We start from the raw sequence: 25,831 nt of genomic DNA, 5'->3' as shown, positions 1-25,831 counted from the left end.
AAAAACAAGTATTTAAAAAAAAAACGTATTCTAAAACAACTCTGAGAACTGTAGTATTCTATTATTTTCAACCTGGACTCAATACCCCAAACACTTCCTGTATGAAAGTCTTCTCATCAACTACAGGTTCTTTCACGTACAACATTGAGAACAACACTTGACGTACACTGCCACCTTCTGGCCGGTGAATGTACAGTTAGGAATTCATCTGACCCTGAACGGTAAAAAACAATAATAGTACAATATTTTACAATAGTAAATAGTTATTTCATGCTGAGATCCGCAAAAAGGTGAAACAGTGGCACTCGTCGCCCCAGGTGCATTTGTTATTGTTTTTCCTAATACATACTATGCTGTTCTATCGCGCAAGCAATGATGTCAGAGGGGGAAAAAACAGTGTTCGTTGTTTGAATTAAAGTCGTTGTTGTAATATCGCAAACGGACGTGGCAGTTTCCCTGCTACTGATTCCAACTTTAATAATGGTGAAAACATTATTCAATGGAAATAACAGAGAAGACCAATGATATTCAATGTCTATTGTATATTTTTTTTATGGAAGAATAAACCATTTAGAATGCATTTCGCATTCTGATATAGCATGGGGATCTCCATATTAAAATATACACTTGTGTTGGTTGTTTTTTTCATTGATTGCTACAAACTTCACTGAAAAAAAAAAGTGTTTGCTTAATTTTGCACAGGAAGGAACTATTGTATAATTACATATTTCAGTTGCTACCCTAACATTTAATCAAGAGATTAATTGCACTAGAGGTAACACTACCTCAACCTACAGCACTGCATCTTTAACAACATAAAAATTCAACAAATACATCAAACAGGCTTGATAGTTCATGTTTTTTCTCTTTCAATTTTAATTTGAAACATCAAAATAAAGATATGAATCAAAATAAAATCAACAACTAGGCCTCTTAAATCCAATTACAAAACGTTTAAAACTTTAAAAAACTGATTCTGAAAAACTGCTTATAGATAAGTTCCAATTTCTAAAACGTTCCACTTTACCTGTGTGTCAATTTCAGATAGCTTACAGTGTGTTGGTATGCTGGAAAACACAAAACAATCCACCTCAACAGCAGACAGTGAAAGAGAAAGGTGGGTTTCAATGTCACAAACAGGCGATTGTCTTTAACAACAGTGAGTGTTTTACCTTTTTTTCTAATACAGAAGTTCTCATCTGAGTACAGTAAGTGTGTGTAGTTAGCCTCTTACAGATGTGCACAAATATACACCTACATGCATAATACACTCTCATTGCTGCATGAGAAAGTAGGAATAGGGCACATAAAGTTCTGGCAACAAAGAGCTTGACACAAGCCTACACAAACGGGCAGGAGCCAAACGTTCAACATCTTCAACAGGTACAGTACATGCATGGCGGTAGGATAAGGGACAGTGATTCTGTCGCCCAATCCAAAGATCGACCACTAGCCCCTAACCTTTGCACTTGTGCAGATCAGAAATTATTGTATAGATGAGAGCAATATGGCAAGAATTCCAGCAATCTTATCAGCAGGCAAGCTCAAGTGAAGATTTTACCATTGATTACATCTATCGAATTCTTTCAGATCTACTGAAGTGCTGAGGGGTTGACTTTGGATCGACCCAAGTGCCTAGGGGGTAGGGATGGGGGGGTTGATTTGGGTCTCAGTAAATCACCTAGTAGAGGAGAGGCTTAGGGGATACATTAACCACAAGAGTCCTCTCATTGCCTGAGAGCATTTGGGACATGACCCACAAAGAACCAAACATAGATATACACACACACACACCTGCACAGACCTGCAAGGATTAGTGCGATTTTGCCCCCAGGAGACAGTTACAAACAAAACAGCAGCATTAAAGGGTTATAACGTTACTTCAGGATTTTGGCAATGAGGCTCTTTATCTACTTCCCCAGTCAGATGAACTCCTGGATACCATTGTTATGTTAAGAGGTGGTTTCATGAGCCAATACTAACTAGCATTAGTGCAATGACTGGAAGTCTAGCATGCTAGCAGATACCGTAGACTTCTAGTCATTGCTCTAACACTAGTTAGCAATTGCACTAGCGCTAGTAAGCAGCTTCCTTCAAACTGTACGCAGAGACATAAAAATGGTATCCACAAATTAATCTGACTCTAGGGAAGTAGATTGCCAAAAATCCCGAAGTATCCCTTTAACATCATGAATGACAGACATGATTCATTTAATACATGCTTCACATTAAATCAAGTGGCAACAAATGACAATGAAACGTTCCTTTTTCGCACAAAGTTTTTCCTTAAATGGAATACCGTTAGCTTGTAAAACAAATTAAATACAGGGTATTTATGGTACATTCAGAATATTCTGTCAAAAAAAACAAATTACATAAATATTTTATCTCATAAACCATACATCTTTCCTCCACTTTATGACAATCCAAAAAATAAAAGATAATGTGAAGTTTTTGAATATTCACCCCCCCCCCCCCCCCCCCCCTATTTTTTTATAATTCCCACATTTTGTTATTTCAAATGGATACAAAAAAAATGCAATGAACTGGTAGGCTGCTGGCTGCTGTTTAACTGTATTTTCCTTTTGAACACCTATGCGATAATACAACCCTCTCCATCTTTTCTCTGTGAGGCACTAAGGCACTGTACTACTCACTACCTTCCCTCCCATTACAAGTGCTAGCATATAAAATAACTGACAGGGAGAACAGAGACTTGAAGTGATGTCATGCTTTAGTTCATATAGGCTACTTAGCCAACATATAACGACTTGAACCAAAGGCAGATTCTGGAAGAATTTAAATGTTCCAAAAAGACCCACATTAAAATCAGAATAGAACAATCTTTCTCTCCAAATCCATCAATCCTTATTGAATGCAAGTTTACCACCACACCATTTAAATATGTGGTTTTCTTTCTTTAAAAGTTAGAGACTAGTCTTGTGTGCAAAATACCACCCTCTGAAAATTCTGGATTCTATTCTTTGCTGAGAAACTAGTTAGGATATTTGCGCGGGTTCTCAAACCCCTAAAGGACATTTGGAAGGTATTACAAATTGGTGAAAAACTCAACCCTTTGGATTTCTGGAATCTTTACTGTAGTGAGATAAACAAAGCATTGTCTTGGTCCTCTCTCTGTCATGTCAATCAGTTTTGTCTGCTTCAGAGGAGTGGGGGGCTGCATACTTCAGCCGAAAGCCACCTGAAACACACACACACACACAGGAGTGCGTCAGTGTCGCGTGCCAAACTAGCCAACAAGTAACATAAAGAAACGTGATGACCATAGTCTTTATGCTAGCCTTCCAGATTCAGTGTCCTATCAAAAGATGATTTAATACTTGGTTGGGTGTTTAATAGAGCTCTTTAGAACGTTCAGACAATCCAGGATTTGCTACAGAGAGCGTCAGACATAAAAATGGTGGACAGTGCAAAACATGGTGGGGACAAAAAAAGTTACAAAAGAAAGCTCTGCCTTCCTATACAACATTTGATTTTGCTCAAACAAAAGATAAATCCTTCTTTTCTCTGCTCTATCAATATGAGAGACTTCACCTCCTCTCTCTGCCACTAGCCTGGCCAGTATTACCTTGCTGCCCGGCATCCATTGAGGGCTGCTTGCAGTCCTGGGCATAGTGCCCGCTGAGCCCACAGTTATAGCAGGAGACGTTGGCACTACTCTTCTTCATGCCCGTGCCCAGTCCCACCGAGGAGAACACGGGTGTGTAGAAACGGTTGAATGAAGCAGCTGCCATCTGCTGCAGGGTGTATCCAGCCTGGGTGGCCAGCATGTGGTCTGAGTGGGAGGTATGGAGCAGGGGTCCACTGACGTATTGTGTTGGCGTGGCTGTGTGAGGAGGGGGATAGAAGGGTAGCTGTGTGGTGCCGTTGCTCTGGTGTTGGACCTGACTGCGGTGGCTGGGATATCCAGTGCTGCACATGGATGGGAGGTGGAAGAGAGGGAGGTGAGCGGCGCTGAAGACCTGGCGCCCCAGCTGGGGAGGGAAGTAGAAGTTGGGGTTGGGGGAGTGGCTACTACCACAGCTGCCATGGCAACCGCAGGTGCTGCAGCTCATCTGCTGTTGCTGTGGAGGTTGGGTCTGCTGCTGGGGTTGCAGCTTTTGCTGGGCCTGCCCTGCTGCCTCCCCCGAGCTGCTGCAAGAAGAGGTGCCGTCTCCCTGGGCCGTGCTGTGGGTGAGGGTCAGGGCTTGGCTGGACACGGGGCCGGGGGTGTGAGTGGGGATGGCTGGGAGCAGAGTGGCCTGAACCTGACTGATGGCAACTGGGGTCACAGTTGCCCCGGAGGAGGGTGTCACGTAGTTAAGGGTGGGTAGGCTGGTGGGTACAGCCAGGGCTTGAGGCCTGGTGTTAGGGTCAGGGAGTGAGGCTGCTAGGGGTAGGTTGGCAGTGGAGGCTAAGTCAGTGGTGATGTATGTTTGCTGCAGGGGGGACATGTGGGAGGTCAGGGGGATGACACTGATTGCACCCATGGGGGGCTGGTGCTGGGGGTTAGTGCTTTTACTGTCTGGGCTAGTGGGGGTTTTATAACACTGGAGTATGGGGTGACTGCTGGAGCCTGGGGTGGCTGGCTGTGAGTTCAGGGGTGCAGACACAGACACATGCCTCTGTCTCTCAGGGTCTCCCAGGAAAGCTTGGCTTGGGATGGACTCCTGAGGAACCATGGGGGTGGTCCCAGTCAGTGCCTCCTCTGCTGGTGAACCGTCCTCCGGCTGTGAATTGACAAAGACCATAACGTCTGGCATGGTGGGCCCATTCTGAACCGTCAGTGGTAGAGGATGTACACGTCGGGGACTGTCAGTGTAGGATGGCTCTTCCTTGTGGGGTACAGGGACCATAGGGTGTACAGTAGCCACAACTTTCCCCCTGCTGTGACCACTCGCCCTCTTCTGCTGGACAGAAGAGTAACTCTCAGTAGTGTCTGGGAGAGAGAGAAGCGATCATTAAAGACATCTTGAGGTTCAACAGCACTATTTCACATCAGGGCTAAAGACTGAGACATCATGGGCCGGTTTCCAGACCCAGATAAAGCTTTGTCCTGGACTAAATGGAGACTCCACTGAAAGTGTTCTTTAGTCCAGGATTAATCTGGCCCGGGAAAATCTGCCCCATTCATTCCCCACATGGGTAGAGGGGCCACTCACCTCTCTCTTCCTCCATGTCTTCAAGGTCCTCACTCTCCAGACTCTCACGGGCCTCATGCTGGGGGCTGGAGGGGGTACTGGAGCTCTCAGACCACGTGTCTCCATACCTGTCCTGGATGGGCTCTACAGGGGTGGAGGAATGCACTTAGAAAACCACCAATCACAAACATGCATGTTGTTAAAATGTTAATCATTCAATTGGGGGGGGGGGTTATTGCCAGGCATGGTTACTTACTCTCACTGACACCCTGTCTAGTCACGTTTGTTGCAGGCGGTCTGATGATGCCATTGGGGATGTAGGCTTTGGCCCCCTCACTTTTCCTAACTTCATCGGGTCTTCTTCTACTCTTTAGTTCTGGAGTGAAAGCCCATTTCTCATCTACCTTCTGAAGAGAGAGCAGAGCATTTAACACGCTAAACAGATGTCAATTATCATGATCTAATCAAACCAAAAAATGTCAAAAATACAAAAGATATGCTTTTACTGTTAGAACAGATGTCAGTCAGCGTTACACAGCAGCATATTGACAGTCCTGCTGTTTCTACCAGTTTCTCTAGTGGCCAGGTCAGGGAGAGATGTGTGACTGACCTGATGTGGGTCTGGCCAACAGGACATAACGTCTGCTTTTCTCCTCCCCTTCACCACTCCGTTGTGCTCTAAGTGGACAGCAGGCCTCTGGCTCTCACTCCGGCTGCTCTTTGTCATCAGTATGCTGTAAAGAGAAGGAAAGGATCCTCTTAGTACAACCCATCAGCCACAAGGTCACATGTCTTGGACTGAACAGATAGAGCTCTTACCTCTGGCCTAAGCTGCTGCACTCCGTCTGATGCCCAAGGTGGTGAGACTCTAAGTCTGGGTGAGGGAGAGCAGAATGATGATCGAGAAAGAGAGAGAAGTACGAGTGAACATCAACTATCGATCAATTGAATTCAACTGGACTTATATCACATAGGGTGACAGGCAACAAATATCTGTCTGTATGAAATAGCCATTTCCACACACTGTCAGATCAACCCCACAAAGAACGACAGACAGGCAGAGTAAATAGTTTATATGAGACAGCGATAATAGAAACTACACAGCGCGCACACACACACACACACCTTCGTCCTGACTGGATGGCTCTGTGCAGTCTTCTTTAAAGTGCTCGGCTGCCTTGCAGGTCTTTCCCAGAGTTACTGTATTATCTGGGTAGGAAAGACCAGATGGTGAGATATTAGGGAATGGCCGGCAAGATCATTCCAGCCTACCTAACATTACAGCTTTGCAGGTCTTGAGGCAGTGGAAGTGTGTTAATATTAAACAGCCTTGACATCAAAAATACATTCCTGGTTTATGAATTTCTGTGGTCAATTTGATGCAGCTGTGTGAAATCAATGGGCAATGGATTCCCTTGAATGGTCAGAGGTTTGAGGAAACTTTCCCAAATAATAATTAGTCAATTGATAATGGCTCTGGGTTTAATGTGGTGAAACAGCCACCTGGTCCCGCTGCTATGCTGAGAGCTGTTCACTGTGAAGCTGGGTTTATTTCTCTAAGCTAGCCTCCAAGCAGTATGCGTGTTATTTCTGGAGGATTTACCGGTCCTCTGAGAGCACTATTGAAACTGGGCTCAGGACGTTACTTTCAAAGGCCATAATAATTATTTTTTTTAAAGTGGAGTTAAGTTGACTGAGAAGTTGTTTATTGGTACGATTAGTCACATGGACCGACCACGTCAATCAACATACAAAATCATTCTAGAAGATAGAGGGGTAATTGTGGTCTGTGTTCCAAGGTATCCCTAACCAATCAGGTGGATGGTTTGTGTAGACATGCATTCCTGTACACGTCAGCGGAGTGGGTGATATCTCACCTCCCTGGAGGCTGAGGCAGGGGACAAGGAACCTGCAGACCTCTCCTCTATGCCTGAAGGCTGCTGGGGCTGACAGAAGCATGTCCCTGTCACAGTGGAGAGAGGAGAAAGGGAGTTAAAGATAAAAATTACACAGAGGGAGAGAGAAAGTGACTTGGAAATTATAATTTAATGTGTCCTCCATCTCCTGTTCTATACTAGAATATGTAATTATAGTTCGACCGATTAGGATTTTTCAACGCCGATACCGATTAGTGGAGGTCCAAAAAAAGCCGATACCAATTCAATCGGCCAATTGTTTTTATTTATTTATTTGTAATAATGACAATTACAACAATACTGAATGAACACTTTTATTTTAACTTAATATAATACATCAATCAAATCAATTTAGCCTCAAATAAATAATCAAACATGTTCAATTTGGTTTAAATAATGCAAAAACAAAGTGTTGGAGAAGAAAGTAAAAGTGCAATATGTGCCATGTAAAAAAGCTAATGTTTAAGTTCCTTGCTCAGAACATGAGAACATATGAAAGCTGGTGGTTCCTTTTAACATGTCTTCAATATTCCCAGGTAAGACGTTTTAGGTTGAGGTTATTATAGGAATTATAGGACTATTTCATATACCTTTGACTATTGGATGTTCTTATAGGCACTTTAGTATTGCCAGTGTAACAGTATAGTTTCGGTCCCTCTCCTTGCCCCTACCTGGGCTCGAACCAGGAACACATCGACAACAGCCACCCTCGAAGCATCGTTACCCATCGCTCCACAAAAGTGGCGTTACCCATGCAGAGCAAGGGGAACAACTACTCCAAGTCTCCGAGCGAGTGACGTTTGAAACGCTATTAGCGCGCACCCCGCTAACTAGCTAGCCATTTCACATCGGTTACACCAGCCTAATCTCGGGAGTTGATAGGCTTGAAGTCATAAACAGCGCAAGGCTTGAAGCATTGCGAAGAGCTGCTGGCAAATGCAGTAAGGTGCTGTTGAATGAATGCTTACGAGCCTGCTGCTGCCTACCACCACTCAGTCAGACTGCTCTATTAAATATAAAATCATAGACTTAATTATAATATAATAACACACAGAAATACAAGGTCATTAATATGGTCAAATCCGGAAACTATCATTTCGAAAACAAAACGTTTATTCTTTCAGTGAAATACGGAACCATTCCGTATTTTATCTAACATGCTGACCAGACCGGACACGTCACGTGCTCGAGCGTCACAAAATACATTTAGAAATCCATGTGATTCAATATGAACTAGCAATATGAAGGCTTTATGAACTAAATATGCAGGTTTAAAAATATATACTTGTGTATTGATTTTAAGAAAGGCATTGATGTTTATGGTAAGGTATACAATGGTGCAACGACAGTGCTTTTTTCGCGAATGCGCTTGTTAAATCCATAGTTTGGCGAAGTAGGCCTAGATTCAATGATAAATGAACAGGCACCGCATCGATTATATGCAATGCAGGACAAGCTAGATAAACTAGTAATATCATCAACCACGTGTAGCTAACTAGTGATTATGTTAAGATAGATTGTTTTTTATAAGATACGTTTAATGCTAGCTTGCACCTTACCTTGGCTCCTTGCTACACTCGCATAACAGGTAGTCAGCCTACCACGCAGTCTCCTCGTGGAGTGCAATGTAATCGGCCATGATCAGTGTCCAAACATGCCGATTACCGATTGTTATGAAAACTTGAAATCGGACGTAATTAATCGGCCATTCCGATTAATCGGTCGACCTCTATATCTAATAGCAAGATACAGTAGGTGCACTGTGTAAGAGATCAAAGTGCTGGTGTGACCTTGGATGGTAGTGAAAAAGAGAAGGGGAAAAAGTGATCCCATCCATATCTGCAATGGAGAAACCAAGTCTCACCAAGTTACGGTCTGCCATTCATGGTTTTAGGGACTAACCGTCTGACTGACAACATTTTTGCCTGTTTCTACAAATTATGTCTGGAACTCTGTTCAGAGGTGTTAAGTACTCTCGTGCGTGTCAATGCCTTCAGACAGTGTTTCCCAACTCCAGTCCTTAAGACCCCCAACAGTACTCATTTTTAGTGTAGCCCTGGGCAAGCACACCTGATTCAACTTGTCAACTAATCATTAAGCCCTAATTGAGTTGAATGAGCTGTTTGTCCCGGGCTACAACAAACATTTGTTTTGTTGGGAGTACTGGGAAATTGGAGTTGGGAAACACTGCCTTAAGGAATGGCTAGTAATGGTAATGACATCACAGTTGACCTAGATATCAAAGCCTGGGTTCTGACACATGTAAAGCCTGGAGGTTATTCACCATAACCATAACTGACAACACTGGAGTTTATGGCAGTGTTGGTGACAGTAACTAGAGGGTAGTCTACTCTAATCTCCACAATATGAAAAGTTGAGGTTTGTGAATAAAACACAGCTAAAGTAGAGGTTTGGACTAGTAGACAGTTTTAGCCATCTCATACAGCAATGTTATTTTATGCCACAGAAGCAAGTCATAGATTTTTTTATTTTACCTTTATTTAATTAGGCAAGTCAGTTAAGAACAAATTCTTATTTTCAATGACGGCCTAGGAACAGTGGGTTAACTGCGTGTTCAGGGGCAGAACGACAGATTTGTACCTGGTCAGCTCGAGGGTTTGAACTTGCAACCTTCCGGTTACTAGTCCAACACTCTAACCACTAGGCTACCCTGAATATCGAGGGAAAAAAGAACAGCTGGAGTGCAAAACAACAAGAAAGTGTGAACTTCAAGAAATCAATTTATTTGACTGACAATATGAAAACCCTTGAGATGTCGCATCATTCTGCGTGCTGCAACAAACAGAGTAAAAGAGGGAGACTCACTGTAGCATCCTCTCCAGGTCCCTGGGTTCATACTGGTCTCTCTGGGCCAGTAACCTCACTAGTCCCTTCTCAAAGGGCTCAGCAGACCTCTCACATGGAAGCTGAAATGCAGGGAATCGTATGAGGGGTTATCATAGACATACAGTGCCGTCAAAGTATTCAGACCCCTAGACTTTTTCCACATTTTGTTACGTTTCAGCCTAATTCTAAAATGGATTCGTTTTTCCCCCCTAATCAATCAACACAAAATATCCCACAATGACAAAGAAAAAAACATTACCAAATGTATAAAAATAAAATACAACGGAAATATCACATTTACATAAGTATTCAGACCTTTTACTCGGTACTTTGTTGAAGCACCCCAGTCTGATGTCCTGAGCAGGTTTTCATCAAGGATCTCTGTACTTTGCTCTGTTCATCTTTCCCTCGATCCTGACTAGTCTCTGCCGCTGAAAAACATCCCCACAGCATGATACTGCCACCACCATGCTTCACCGTAGGGATGGTGCCAGGTTTCCTCCAGACGTGACGCTTGGCGTTCAGGCCAAAGAGTTCAATCTTGGTTTCATCAGACCAGACAATCTTGTTTCTCATGGTCTGAGTCTTTAGACGCCTTTTGGCAAACTCAAAGCGTGTTGTCATGTGCCTTTTACTGAAGAGTGGCTTCGTTCTGGCCACTCCTCCATAAAGGCCTGATTGGTGGAGTACTGCAGAGATGGTTGTCCTTCTGGATTCTTGGTCACCTCCCTGACTAAAGCCCTTCTCACCCAATTGCTCAGTTTGGCCGGGCGGCCAGCTCTAGTAGTCTTGGTGGTTCCAAACTTCCATTTAAGAATGATGGAAACCACTGTGTTCTTCGGGACCTTCAATACTGCAGAAATGTTATGGTACCCTTCCCCAGATTTGTGCCTTGACACAATCCTGTCTCGGAGCTCTACTCACAATTCCTTGGAACTAATTTCTTGATCTTTTTGCTCTGACATACACTGTCAACAGTGGGACCTTATATAGACAGGTGTGTGCCTTTCCAAATCATGTCCAATCAATTGAATTTAGCATAGGTGGTCTCCAATCACAATGATCAATGGAAACAGGATGCACCGGAGCTCAACTTCGAGTCTCATAGCAAAGGGTCTAAATACTTACGCAAATAAGCTATGTTTTAATGTCTAACAACCTGTTTTCGCTTTGTCATTAAGGAGTATTCTGTGGAGATTGTTGAGGATTTTTTTTATTTAATACATTTTTGAATAAGGCTGTAACGTAACAAAATGTTGAAAAAGTCAAAGGGTCTGAATACTGTCCGAAGGCAATGTACATACAGTATATTCATAAAGTGTATATATAACATTTAGGGGTATAACAAAATAGCAAGATGTAGAATACATTTGATTATACAGTACCAGTCAAAGGTTTGGACACACCTACTCATTCCAGGGTTTTTCTTTATTTTACAATTGTCTACATTGTAGAATAATAGTGAAGACATTAAAAATATGAAATAACACACATGGAATAATGTAGTAACCAAAAACATGTTAATCAATACATATTTTATATTTGAGATTCTTCAAAGTAGCCACCCTTTGCCTTGATGACAGCTTTGCACTCTGGGCATTCTCTCAACCAGCTTCATGAGGTAGTCAAGCTGGAATGCTTTTCCAACCGTTTTAAAGGATTTCCCACATATGCTGAACACTTGTTGGCTGCTTGTCCTTCACTCTGCGGTCCAACTCATCTCAAACCATCTCTTTTGGGTTGAGGTCGAGTGATTGTGGAGGCCAGGTCATCTGATGCAGCACTCCATCACTATCCTTCTTGGTCAAATAGCCCTTACACAGTCTGGAGGTGTGCTTTTGGTTCAAATCAAATCTTATTTGTTACATGCGCCGAATACAACACCTTACTGTGAAATTCGTGCTTACAAGCCCTTAACCAACAATGCAGTTAAGGAGAATACCTAAATAAGAAATAAAAGTTACAAATAATTAAAGAGCAGCAGTAAAATAACAATAGAGAGGCTATATACAGGGGGTACCGGTACAGAGTCAATGTGCGGGGGCACCGGTTAGTCGAAGGTAATTGAGGTAATATGTACACGTAAACTCTTCAGGACACGGTCTTTCAAAGATATTTCATAAAAATCCAAATTACTTCACAGATCTTCATTGTAAAGGGTTTAAACACTGTTTCCCATGCTTGTTCAATGAACCATAAACAATTAATGAACATGCACCTGTGGAACGGCTTACAGATGGTAGGCAATTAAGGTCACAGTTATGAAAACTTAGGACACTAAAAGAGGCCTTTCTACTGACTCTGAAAAACACCAAAAGAAAGATGCCCAGGGTCCCTGCTCATCTGCGTGAACACAGAACCCAAACATCGTGCATAAATGTATTTTGTCCCCCTACACCAAACGCAGGTTAAAATATCAAAACAAACTCTGAACCAATTATATTAATTTGGGGACAGGTCGAAAAGCATTAAACATGTTTGGCAATTAGGCTAGTTAGCTTGCACTTGCTAGTTAATTTGTCCTATTTAGCTAGCTTGCTGTTGCTAGCTAATTTGTCCTGGGATATAAACATTGCGTTTTTATTTTACCTGAAATGCACAAGGTCCTCTACTCCGACAATTAATCCACTCATAAAACGGCCAACTGAATCGTTTCTAGTCATCTTTCCTCCTTCCAGGCTTTTCCATCTTTGAACTTATATGGTAATTGGCATCTACACTTTCACAGTACTCCAACAGCGACCGGCAAAACATTGTCTTTCAATCACCCACGTGGGTATAACCAACATGGGTACCTGCTTCTATAAACCAATGAGGAGATGGGAGAGGCAGGACTTGCGCGATCTGCGTCAGAAATAGGAATGACTTCTATTTTAGCCCTTGGCATCGCAGACACTCATTGGCGCGTGCGTGCGAGCAGCGTGGGTGCAATAATTGAATAACATGGATTTCTACATTTATTTTGCAACGCTCGCACACGCGACGTGTCTGGTCTGGTCAGCATGTTAGGCATGGTGTAAGGAGGCATGAGGACTGCAGATGTGGCCTGGGCAATAAATTGCAATGTCCGTCCTGTCTCGCTGTCTTAGGCGTCTCACAGTACGGACATCTGATCGTCCTCACAGAGGCAGACCACGTGTAACAACACCTGCACAAGATCGGTACATCCGAAAAGCACACCTGCGGGACAGGATGGCAACAACAACTGCCCGAGTCACACCAGGAACTCAGAATCCCTCCATCAGTGCTCAGACTGTCCTCAATAGGCAGAGAGAGGCTTGACTGGGGGATTGTAGGCCTGTTGTAAGGTAGGTCCTCACCAGACATCACCGGCAACAACGTCGCCTATGGTTACAAATCCAGTCACTAGACCAGACAGGAGAGCAAAAAGTGCTCTTCACTGACGAGTCGCGGTTTTGTCTCACCAGGGGTAATGGTCGGATTTGCGTTAATTGTCGAAGGAATCTGCATTACACCGAGGCCTGTACTCTGGAACGGGATCGATTTGGAGGTGGAGGGTCCGTCATGGTCTGGGGCGCTGGGTCACAGCATCATCGGACTGAGCTTGTTGTCATTGCAGGCAATCTCAACGCTGTGCATTACAGGGAAGACATCATCCTCCTCCCTCATATACATCCTCCTCCCTCCCTCCTCCCTTCCTGCAGGCTCATCCTGACATGACCCTCCAGCATAACAATGCCACTGCTCGTTCTGTGCGTGATTTCCTGCAATACGGGAATGTCAGTGTTCTGCCATGGCCTGCAAAGAGCCCGGATCTCAATCCAATTGAGCACGTCTGGGACCTGTTGGATCGGAGGGTGAGGGCTAGGGCCAGTCGCCCCAGAAATGTCTGGGAACCTGCAGGTGCCTTGGTGGAAGAGTGGGGTAACGTCTCACAGCAAGAACTGGCAAATCTGGTGCAGTCCATGAGGAGGAGATGCACTGCAGTACTTAATGCAGCTGGGGGCCACACCAGATACTGTCTGTTACCTTTGACCCACCCCCCCCCTTTGTTCAGGGACACATTATTCAATTTATGTTAGTCACATGTCTGTGGAACTTGTTCAGTTTACGTCTCAGTTGTTGAATCTTGTTATGTTCATACAAATATTTACACATGTTAAGTTTGCTGAAAATAAACACAGTTGACAGTGAAAGGACGTTTCTTTTCTTGCTGAGTTTAGGTGGAGTTAAAGTGACTATGCATAGATAATAAACAGTGGCAGCAGTGCAAATAGTATGGGTAGCCATTTATTAGATGTCCATCCCGGGGTCTTATGGCTGTTTAGAAGCCTCTTGGACCTATACTTGGTGCTCTGGTACCGCTTGCTGTGCCATAGCAGAGAGAACAGTCTATGACTAGGGTGGATGGAGTATTTGACCATTTTTAGGGCCTTCCTCTGATACCACCTGGTATAGAGGTCCTGGATGGCAGGAAGCTTGGCCCCAAATATTTTCAGTCTCCTGAGGGGGAATAGCTTTTGTTGTGCCCTCTTCAAGACTATCTTGGTGTGCTTGGACCATATTAGTTTGTTGGTGATGTGGACACCAAGGAACTTGAAGCTCTCAACCTGCTCCACTACAGCCCCGTCGATGAGAATGGGGGCATGCTTGGTCCTCCTTTTCCTATACTCCACAATCATCTCCTTTGTCTTGATCACGTTGAGGGAGAGGTTGTTGTCCTGGCACCACAACCCTATAGGCTGTCTCGTCATTGTCGTTGATCAGGCCTACCACTGTTGTGTCATCGGCAAACTTAATGATAGTGTTGGAGTGGTGCCTGGCCATGCAGTCATGAGTGAACAGGAGGGGACTGAGCACGCACACCTGAGGGGCCCCCGTGTTGAGGATCAGTGTGGTGGATGTGTTGTTACCTACCCTTACCACCTGTGTGCGGCCATCAGGAAGTCCAGGATCCAGTTGCAGAGGGAGGCGTTCAGTGCCAGGGTCATTAGATTAGTGATGAGTTTGAAGGCACTATAGTGTTGAACGCTGAGCTGTAGTCAAGGAATAACATTCTCACATACTGTAGGTGTTCCTTTAGTCCAGGTGTGAAAGGGCAGGGTGGAGTGCAATAAAGATTGGACTGGGTCTAGGTTTTCTGGGATAATGGTGTTTTTTAAATTTTATTTCACCTTTATTTAACCAGGTAAGCTAGTTGAGAACAAGTTCTCATTTGCAACTGCGACCTGGCTAAGATAAAGCATAGAAGTTCGACACATACAACAACACAGAGTTACACATGGGAATGGGAAATAAACACAGTATGGGAATGAGGTAGATAGCCCATCTGTATACAGCCCATCTATGTACAGGTGCAGTGATCTGTGAGCTGCTCTGACAGCTGGAGCTTAAAGCTAGTGAGGGAGATGGGAATCTCCAGCTTCAGTGATTTTTGCAGTTCGTTCCAGTCAGTGGCAGCAGAGAACTGGAAGGAAAGGCGACCAAAGGAGGAATTGGCTTTGGGGGTGACCAGTGAGATATACCTGCTGGAGCGTGTGCTACGAGTGGGTGCTGCTATGGTGACCAGCGAGCTGAGATAGGGCGGGGCTTTACCTAGCAGAGACTTGAAGATAACCTGTAGCCAGTGGGTTTGGCGACGAGTATGAAGCGAGGGCCAGCCAACGAGAGCGTACAGGTCGCAGTGGTGGGTAGTATATGGGGTTTTGGTGACAAAATGGATGCCACTGTGATAGACTACATCCAGTTTGCTGAGTAGAGTGTTGGGAGGCTATTTTATAGATGACATCGCCGAAGTCAAGGATCGGTAGGATGGTCAGTTTTACGAGGGTATGTTTGGCAGCATGAGTGAAGGAAGCTTTGTTGCGAAATAGGAAGCCGATTCTAGATTTAATTTTTGATTGGAGATGCTTACTGTGAGTCTGGAAGGAGAGTTTACAGTCTAGCCAGACACCTAGGTATTTGTAGTTATCCACGTATTCTTAGTCAGAGCCGTCCAGAGTAGTGATGCTGGATGTGCGGGCAGGTGCGGGCAATGATTGGTTGAATAGCATGCATTTAGTTTTATTTGCGTTTAAGAGCAGTTGGAGGCCACGGAAGGAGAGTTGTATGGCATTGACACTCGTCTGGAGGTTAGTTAACATAGTGTCCAAAGAAGGGCCAGAAGTATACAGAATGGTGTCGTCAGCGGAGGTGGATTAGAGAATCACCAGCAGCAAGAGCGACATCATTGATGTATACAGAGAAGAGAGTCGGCCCGAGAATCGAACCCTGTGGCACCACCATAGAGACTGCCAGAGTTCCCGGACAACAGGCCCTTCGATTTGACACACGGAGCTCTATCAGAGAAGTAGTTGGTGAACCAGGCGAGGCAATCATTTGAGAAACCAAGGCTGTTGAGTCTGCCAATAAGAATGTGGTGATTGACAGAGTCGAAAGCCTTGGCCAGGTCGATGAATACAGTTGCACAGTAATGTCTCTTATCGATGGTGGTTGTGAGCCATGACCAGCCTTTCCAAAGCACTTCATGGCTACAGATGTGAGTGCTACGGGTCGGTAGTCATTTAGGCAGGTTACCTTAGTGTTCTTGGGCACAGGGGCTATGGTGGTCTGCTTGAAACATGTTGGTATTACAGACTCCGACAGGGAGAGTTTGAAAATGTCAGTGAAGACACTTGCCAGTTGGTTAGCGCATGCTCGGAGTACACGTCTTGGTAATCCATCTGGCTCTGCAGCCTTGTGAATGTTGACCTGTTTAAAGGTTGTCTACGGAGAGCGTGATCACACAGTCATCTGGAACAGCTGATTCTCTCATGCATGTTTCAGTGTTACTTGCTTCAAAGTGAGCATAGAAGTTATTTAGCTCGTCTGGTAGCCCCATGTCACTGGGCAGCACGTGGCTGTGTCTAATAGTTTGCAAGCCCTGCCACATCCGACGAGCGTCGGAGCCGGTGTCGTATGATTTGAGCTTAGTCCTGTATTGACGCATTGCCTGTTTGTTGGAGGGCATAGCGGGATTTCTTATAAACTTCTGGGTTAGAGTCCCGCTCCTTAAAGCAGCAGCTCTACCAATTAGCTCAGTGAGGATGTTGCCTGTAATCGATGGCTTCTGGTTGGGGTATGTATGTACAGTCACTCTGTGGACGACGTCATCGATGCACTTATTGATGAAGCCAGTAACTGATGTGGTGTACTCAATGCCATCGGAAGAATCCCGGAACAAATTCCAGTCTGTGCTGGCAAAACAGTCCTGTAGCTTAGCATCTGCTTCATCTGACCACTTTTTTATTGACCGAGTCACTGGTTCTTCCTGCTTTACTTTTTGCTTGTAAGCAGGAATCAGAAGGATAGAATTATGGTCAGATTTGCCAAATGGAGGGCGATGGAGAGCTTTGTACACATCTCTGTGTGTGGAGTAAAGGTGGTCTTGAGTTTTTTTCCCCTCTGGTTGCACATTTAACATGCTGGTAGAAGTTATTGTCATTAAAAAAACAAATGATAGTCCCACTATGCGCAAACCAGATGGCATATTGCTGCAAAATGCTGTGGTAGCCATGCTGGTTAAGTGTGCTTTGAATTCTAAATAAATCACTGACAAGTGTCACCAGAAAAGCACCCCCACACCTCCCTAATTCACGGTGGGAACCACACATGCGGAGATCATCCGTTAACCTACACAAAGATACAGCGGTTGAAACCAAAAATGACAAATTTGGACTCATCAGACCGAAGGACATATTTCCACCAGTCTAATGTTCATTGCTCGTGTTTCTTGGCCCAAGCAAGTCTCCTTTTTATTGGCGTCCTTTAGTAGTGGTTTCTTTGCAGCAATTCGGCCATGAAGGCCTGATTCACGCAGTCTCTTCTGAACAGTTGATGTTGAAAAAAAAAAAAGGGTGGCTACTTTGAAAAATCGCAAATATAAAACATACATTTACTTTTTTGGTTACTACATGATTCCATATGTGTTATTTCATTGTGTTGCTATCTTCGCTATTATTCTACAATGAAGAAAATAGTAAAAATAAAGAAAAACCCTGGAATTAGTAGGTGTCCAAACTTTTGACTGGTACTGTATGTTACAATATTAGTATTAGCATGCACAGCAAGCATTGAGTGACTAGAAAGCACATGCATACATTTGGAAAGTAAACACTGCATTTGGGTTGGCAGATGGCTGTGGAGCTAACTAATTAAACAGAAGTTAATCCCCAAAAATCAAAGCCCTAATAGCACTAAAATGAATATGATCTGATGGCATACGACAAGATCTATACAGGAATCCAAAATACCTCCTGGCCTGTGGAGCAACAATATACTGTGTGCGAAGTGTACAGACCGCTCATCTATTTATCCGTGAGACAACATCCACATATCATCAGACCTCTTACACAGACGGCAGATAGTGTGACTTTATTTCACCAGACATTAAATCCAGTATCTTCTAGGCCTATAATCTATTGATGGGGATATGCTTTTCTCTCATACCTTGGACAGGAAGTCGTACAGCTCATGGTGAGTCTTAGTCACTGTGCTCCACGTTGAGTCAGACCACTGGACCTGGAAGAGGGGAGGAAGACAGCACCATTCATCAGTATGCTTTACCAAACACACATCATATACATTGCTTAGACAGCATGTCATTCCCCTGAAATATGCAGATGAAACAAAGTATGGTATTAATTTGATACTTGGCAGTCAACCACTTTACTACATTCTGGAATCTGGACGACTCCACATTCCATTTGGTGATGTAGTTTAGTATTTAGATCGTCCGATGTGTCCTCATAAGTCACTTTTAATTAAACACACACAGACAAGGTGACGTCAGCTCCACTCTAAACTCCTGCTCAGAATGTTTGAGGTATTTGATTTTGTAGCGGGTCATTGCATACCTTAGTTATGGAAGTAAATAAGGATCTTAGAAAGAGCTAGGTTGGAATTTCTCTGTACATGTTTTGAGCAGAAAAACATAACAAGCTCCCTTACGTACCCTGATAGTCATTGCCTTGAAAGGATGTTTTCCCATTGGGAAGAAGAACAAAAACTCACCCTGAACTACTCTTGACAAGTTTGCATACCAATAGAGGGCCTATGATAATTTACACTAAAATTGAGTTAGTGTACTAAGAAAAAAAACTGATGTTAAACATTTCAACCATCTTGAATCAACAGCATCAATACTTATCTAGACCTGCTCTGAATGGAGTGGTGGCATACTGGAGTGTTGTCATACTGTCCTTTCAAAACATTACCCCGCTGGCCCTAAATATTCACAAATCATCTGGATCTTTAGAAAACATACCAAGAGGTGCTTTCTGTTGCCTCTCAAAGCAGACTAAATAATGAATGGTGACAGATTGAGTAGTAGGTTTGAGTCTCAGCCGCTCACCTCACTCAGACGGTTAGAGTGAACTGATGTTCTCTCATGCTTTGGAGGCCAAGAGAATAGGAAGGATTTTACTGGGCTCTGATTTGATGATTCAGTTAGGCTACTAGCCACAATTATTTATTATTTTATTTGTTCATTGTTTGGGTTAGTTGTATGTATATGTAGCCTAACATTTCAGAAACAATTGTTGACTGAGAGACTTTTAGGCTATAGCGCTCAATCACAGACAAGCACATACTTTTTCTTGTTTTTTTCTTTTTCTGATGCTTATACCGTGTGTGGAAGGCTATATGAAAATATTCTACTCTGTAAATAGTACATTTTTTGAATGTGACATTCCATCATCACTGGGACCAATAATTTGCTCTGCGGGGGGGTTCTGAACACAAGCTCTTTCACAGCCTGGCAGTCTACTCTACTCTGTCCATCACAGAGTTAACCTGTGGAGTCTGGTAGTTGGTGCTCCCCTACTGAACACCAATGAGTCCCAAATGGCTCCCTATTCCCTTTCTAGTGGACTCCTTTTGACCAGGGCCCAGCTCTGGTTAAAAGTAGTGTACAACACAGGGAATAGGGTACCATTTGGGAAACAGATTTTCACCTTGATCCCTGACAAAGGTGAATGATAAAGGTACTCATCAGCTTGAAATGGGATATAAAAAAATCTGTTGCTCTTTGAATAAAATGTACATTTTGCTAATATGTTTATACCCAAATAAATTCAATTTAACTCCCAAACTGTTTCTTTCAACACTTGAGCTGCTTCCAACGTTGACTAGTATAAATTCCTCAGACACTGAAGGGACTGATAGGGAGAGTCGTTTTGGCTTTAGCAGCCAGGCTAGGCTCCTTATAAACATCTGAATAATAATGTCTGATTTGTAGGCCCAGTTCAAGCTGGACACAGGAAGTAGTGGTTTGTCTAGTATGTCTGCCCTTCACAAAAGGAGAGACAAAAGGAAAACAGTGAGCATTGAAAACCAATGATTAATGAGTGTTTTAAACCCCAAGTCCTCTCTGATCAGGGTGACAAGATAACCAACATTTTTGTTATTTAGTTTAGAACAGATAAAGGAGCCAAGGATGTAATTCCCATCGCCTTAGTGGAAAAGTGAATAACGCTGAATGAATGTGAAACAATTCAGCAAGTAATATGCTAGGCCTACTTCTCAAAGCATTGTTTTACACTGAGTTCAGCACAGGCCTACCCTAGTATTACAGGCTACTCTTAGTTGTGTTGTGTATAGCCTAGAGTAGACAGAGTGAAATTCCTCCTGTGCTGAAGATGATGGATGTTCTCCCCTATTTAACTCACTAACACCCTCTTTCATATACCATGCCCAGCAGAACAGATGGCACAGCCCAGCAAGCCACTTTCTCTTTTGTGTGTATGTGTGTGTGTGTGGGTTGGTTCTTCTATCCTTGTGGGGACCTAAAATCCTTAAGTCCCCACAAGGATAGTAAAACAATAAATTCTCCCTCATGGGAACATTTTCCACATCCCCATATGGACAAAGGCTATTTTAAGCTTAGGGGTTAGGTTTAGGGTTACAATTAAGGTTAGAACTAGGGTAAGGGGTTAGTGGTTAGGTGTAGGGTTACGGGTTAAGGTTAGGGAAAATAGGATTTTTAATGGAAATTAACTTTAGGTCCCCACGAGGAAAGAAGAACAAAATGTGTGTGTGCGTCAGTTTCCAGCCCTGGCTAGCAGCAACATTTTATCACTGTCCACCTCCACATTTCAGCCAAGAGGGTTTCAACTGCCAGTTGATTCCTTACACAGTCTGTACAGCGCCTCTCAACTTAGGCTACATTGGTGCATCCTTTTCAAGTAGGCTATAAGACAGCAGGGTTCAATAACAGATAAACCCTTCTCCAGCACCAAAAAAAGCCTGGAGAGCAGGTTTCAGAAACCTATTGGACCAAACACAAACCTCTCACTGAGATATCTCCCTTAGACCAAGGGAATTCTAGCTTGGTCAAGCAAACTGACCGCTGCACTCACGTTTCATTATACTTAATACAAGGTTGGTTTCACAAGGCGAAGGGAAATCCCCTTGAAAAATCCAGAGGCAACACTGAGCCTCTGCCTAAGTATAACCTGTTAGGCTAACCGAAGACTTCATTCTGCCCAGCCACACAGATGATGAGGATGGGTATTGAGTCAAGACCAGGACGGCCATTCCTTCCATTCACGAGTGTCACACACACCTCCACTCAGTCACACACACACTGTCAGTACCACTGGCTCTGTAGAGCAGACTACGCAGAAACAGGTAAGGTTAGAAGTCTCCTCAATGAAGCTCATCTTGTTATCCATATAACTTTGATCCGATTTTAACTGTTAAGTGACCACCAACACAACACTCATTATCGTTAGCATGTGTTGGCAGTATGTTCTAGTTACTTAGCTAAGTAGCCTTCATGGTTTTGGTCAATTTCAGTAGATCACAGATAAGGACAGCAGTCAGAAATACGTCTACTCTATTACTACTCCAGCTATCTGAGCAAAAGCATCAGCAACGTTGTGGTGAGGACATCATCTCATGATCTCAGTGTTATGAAATCTTGGAGCTTCCCTCAAGTCTTTCAACCCTCTAGTCTAAATGGAAGACTTTCCGTTTTTTAACAGGCTGATATGATGCCGCCGCAAGCTTGTAAAAACAGTCACGGCAGATGTTATGGGGTCGCAAACGATCAAGGACATATTTCCACCAGATTGTGTTCTCTTGCAAAGGAGGGCAGCATGTGAATAGCAGGGAGCAATCCTTCCTGCTGTCCTATTTAACCTGGCTCTCTCCGTCTTGCTCTCCTCCTCCCCCTCACAGACTCCTCAGCACAGTGCTGTTTGTCACAATGCCTGGCTGATGCCTGGCCATAGAGGACGGACTGTTGAGTCTGGGCCAGGCAAAGTCTTAGATCTCTGCCTGTCCAGATGTTGTAAGAGAACATTGCACGATTTACAGAAAAAAAATACAAAATATTGCATGGACAATCTGAAGCTCAGGATAAACTTTTTTTTTTTTGGTGACATAATGTGAATGTGAGGAAGCGCAAACCAATCTGGTGGTCAACGATATATAGGCCTAACAAAAATAAGTATACCTACACACTACAGGGGTATGCCTCAAAAATCATGAAAAATTAGAGTCCAAACATGAACATACCTCAATACTGTATTCCTTGTTTCTTCGGTTCCAAAAGATCTTCTTTAGCTCAATCTTGTCAATGTGAACTGCTACAGGAAGAAAGAAGTCCAGGGTTATTCTTTTGAGAAATTAATTGCTGTTCACCCAAATGTAATTTTGATTAACACAGAATACATTGAACACTGTTAAAGGAATGGCATTGCTCTCCTTACCCAGAGTCAGAAGAACTCATGGGACACCATTTATATGAAGAGAAATAAAAATGATATCAACGAGTTCATCTGCCTCTGTGTAAGTAGAACATGGGCATCAATGCAAGAATCTCACAGTATCAGTTTAAAACTACAGATAATTGGAATATATCCTGTCTATTGAGCCATATTTTACCATTTGTTTGGGTCTCTTGTTTTTACCTCAAACGTACTGGGCTAAAATACATCTTGCTTGAACACTCCTCTCAACATGTGAATGAGAGACCTCAGAGGATGCAATAACAAACAGGATTGAGACTACCTTCTCTCTGAGATAAGGTCCTGTTCGGGAGCTGATTGGGAATACAGCAGGCCGACTGACCCATGTCAGTGCTCCTGAGGCTGAGGTCCTCCTTTCGCAGGGTATGCTGCAACCAAGAAAGTGAAGTGATTGGTGCTTTTGTAAAAAAATAAAATGTGCGTTCTCCCCCAATAATAGTCCCACTAAACAAATTCCCCCTTACAACACTTAACTGGAACCAATACTAATTTTCTCCTCTCCACATGCTTTGAAAACTACATTTTTTCTCCTTTTTCAGTTTAATTTATATTCATAAGTCAGCTCCGTTTCGATTAGAAATATCGCCTATCCACAGGAAAGTGTAGGCTAACTGTCTTAACGTGACATAATTATGCCGAGAACCAGCCAAGAGGGCATGACAGAGTGCCCCTATAAGAGAGCAGTCAGTCAGACAGACGAGAGAGAGAGGGTGTTTGTCTCATTCAAACTCCTGGCTTTTTCATTGGATGCCAGAGAGAAAGAGGGGGAGAGAGAGAGAGAAAGAAAGAGAGGGAGAGAGAAAGTGAAAGAGAGCGAAAGAGGGGAGAGAGAAAGAGCGAGGGGGAGAGAAAAAGGTTTCTCCAACACAATGCAAAGTAAGATCACAATGCAACCATTCACAAGAATGCTGGGTGTTCCCATTCATAATAGCTAGCTACTGTGGAGAAGATGACAGAAGACACAGTAGCCGTGGCCAGCATGTCTGCTGAAACCAGATAAGCTGTCTCTCTCTCTCTCTATTCTCCTGATTGAAAAAGTGATCTTCATTCTATGGCGTCTGTCATTTTGTGACAGCACAATGAACTCGGCTTGTAGTCATATGGCCATGCACTCAAGACTGTTCTTGGAAATGAAACTGCTTTAAGCAATACTTGGTATGAAAGGGTTGAACCACTTTCCTCTCTTTTTAGGCTAACGCCACAAGTCTATTCACATCAGTGCATGCTACGGTTATTAAGGTCTATCCCTACAGCAATTATTTGGTCTCACTTTACTAGAAATAAAGTGCTACATTGCGTCATCTGAACTCAAAACTGATTCCATATAGATTTTGTATAAAAAAAAAGTAATCTGTTCATTCCTATGATCTAGGTGGCCAGTAACATTTTAGAAAAACAGGTTATTCTTGTTTAAGTAGTACCTACCTAATTCATTATTGTCAAAGTAAAAGTCAGGTAAAAGTCTTACTGGGGAACGCCCCCTGTGGACTTGTCAACATCATATGTACCAGGGCCCCCCAAGGGGGTGGGTGCATTTCAATAGTCAACAGTAGCAAAGCCTTTGCTGGCTTTCTTCTCGTTTCCACACCTGCCGCACAGGATAATAAATGTGATGGGAGCCTTTCACCTGCTCAGTTCAATCAGGTCAGTGACAATAAGAAGTGAGGTAATGAGTTGAGCTAAGGAGAGGAGGTAAGGTGAGGAGGCCCCTTTAGATTCACTCTTGAGACGCACTTAAGCTGTCAATGTGATGCTTACCTGGACGCTCGGGCGGTTGTGGCAATACCTTCTCTCCTCTATGGCCCGTTCCACATTGTCCAACTGGTGCCTGGCAGTAACCCTCTGGTGAAAAGAGAACGCGGGGTGCAGCGAGGCCATGGTGAAAAGTAGCGCCAAGTGCTCCAGGGAACCCGACTCTGCCTCCAGTGGAGGCCCACTGGGATGCTCCAATCTCCCGGACTTCATTCCACCATCGCGAGGGGAATGTTGATCAGGTACATTCTGAGCGCTCCCACGTGGAGATACTGGAACGCCATGATAAGTATTCAAGAACAGCGCTGGATCCATATGGTTCAAAGCACGATAAAGTGTGCCCGCGCATTCTCTGTTTTCAGATCTCAAAAGTGACAGGCAGACAAGTAGTTTGGAACGAACGACAGGGTCAGCAACGTCCATAAGGAGGCCCAAGTCAGTTTGACTGTTCGCCCTTATCTCAAAGTCTCGGAAGACGTGGAAATCTTTCCGTGCAAGGTCCTCAAGACAGGATCCGAAAAAGCGAAGCTCAAGTGGTTGACACATATGAAGTATTCCGTACATAAACTCTATCCGCTTTGCTGGGTTGAGGTGCAAGCCGAACCACTCAAACACCGTCTCCTTGTCAATTTGCGACAGGCGACACGATTCCCTCGTTGAATCCTTGAACCGGTGGCTCACACCACGGTACGGAATCGAATCAATAGCGAGACTGTTGTAATCGGTATTTTCCTGCTCGTCTTCGACGGTATGGTATTCTTCCTCCGCCGTTCGCATGGGCAGTTTAATTTTCAGCATGATCAACTCTGACAGGACTTGTTAGCAATTATCAATTCATTCAAATGTATCGGAGCATTACATACTCGCTACATTCGCATCTGTACACTGCCGCGGAGTTGTATTTATGTGATATTAGAAGGAAATTAAATAGTGAGATTATGTATAGCTGGCTCAGTAACTCATTTCATACACTGACTGTACCACTCGAAAATCCCATAGTTGACTCCTCCCATCTTTCATCAAACTGCTGGGTCCTAACTTCATCCCCTGTACCGGGTCGTGACAAGGGTGTATTTACCAGAGGTCACCGAAGTCACTTTCTCTCATTAATGTAAAAACATTTTTTTAAACTAAATGTGTCAGTGCTGTCACAATGGATTGTTATTCTATAATATTCGATTTCATTCGATATTCGATATATAATTGCATGAAACTGTGAAGTGCAATTCCCTGAAACATATTTACACAATAAAGAGAGTAATGGCGTCTTTTTGTAGGTACCAACTCGGTCATGGCTAGAAGGGATCCAGCTTCTGTTCTGAGATAAATGATTTTACCTTTTATTTAACTAGGCAAGTCAGTGAAGAACAAATTCTTATTTACAATGACGACCTAGTAACAGTGAGTTAACAGTCTTGTTCAG

General features: G+C 43.5%; 1 protein-coding gene across 2 annotated transcripts; it reads right to left on the bottom strand.

Moving 5' to 3' along the window:
• Positions 1-527: 527 nt before the first annotated feature.
• On the bottom strand, positions 528-25,472 carry LOC110508675 (zinc finger CCHC domain-containing protein 2). Of its 2 annotated transcripts, none has more exons than XM_021589383.2 (13): positions 24,415-25,472; positions 22,919-23,024; positions 22,424-22,494; positions 18,353-18,424; positions 9,884-9,984; positions 7,019-7,104; positions 6,267-6,350; positions 5,961-6,015; positions 5,752-5,875; positions 5,398-5,548; positions 5,163-5,285; positions 3,590-4,939; positions 528-3,202 (listed from the first exon to the last, which is right to left on the bottom strand). In XM_021589383.2, exons 1-13 carry the CDS (start codon positions 25,204-25,206, stop codon positions 3,144-3,146), a joined length of 3,174 nt encoding a protein of 1,057 aa, XP_021445058.2. In that variant the 5' UTR covers positions 25,207-25,472; the 3' UTR covers positions 528-3,143. The 2 variants fall into 2 exon arrangements, with proteins under 2 accessions (XP_021445058.2, XP_021445059.2); XM_021589384.2 differs by having other exon boundaries at positions 22,424-22,491.
• Positions 25,473-25,831: the final 359 nt, after the last annotated feature.

The sequence above is a fragment of the Oncorhynchus mykiss genome, chromosome 28, assembly GCF_013265735.2.
Source record: "Oncorhynchus mykiss isolate Arlee chromosome 28, USDA_OmykA_1.1, whole genome shotgun sequence".
NCBI lineage: Eukaryota > Metazoa > Chordata > Actinopteri > Salmoniformes > Salmonidae > Oncorhynchus > Oncorhynchus mykiss.
The sequence above is the reverse complement of the archived record's forward strand: the minus strand, read 5'-3'. Positions and strand labels throughout refer to the sequence as shown.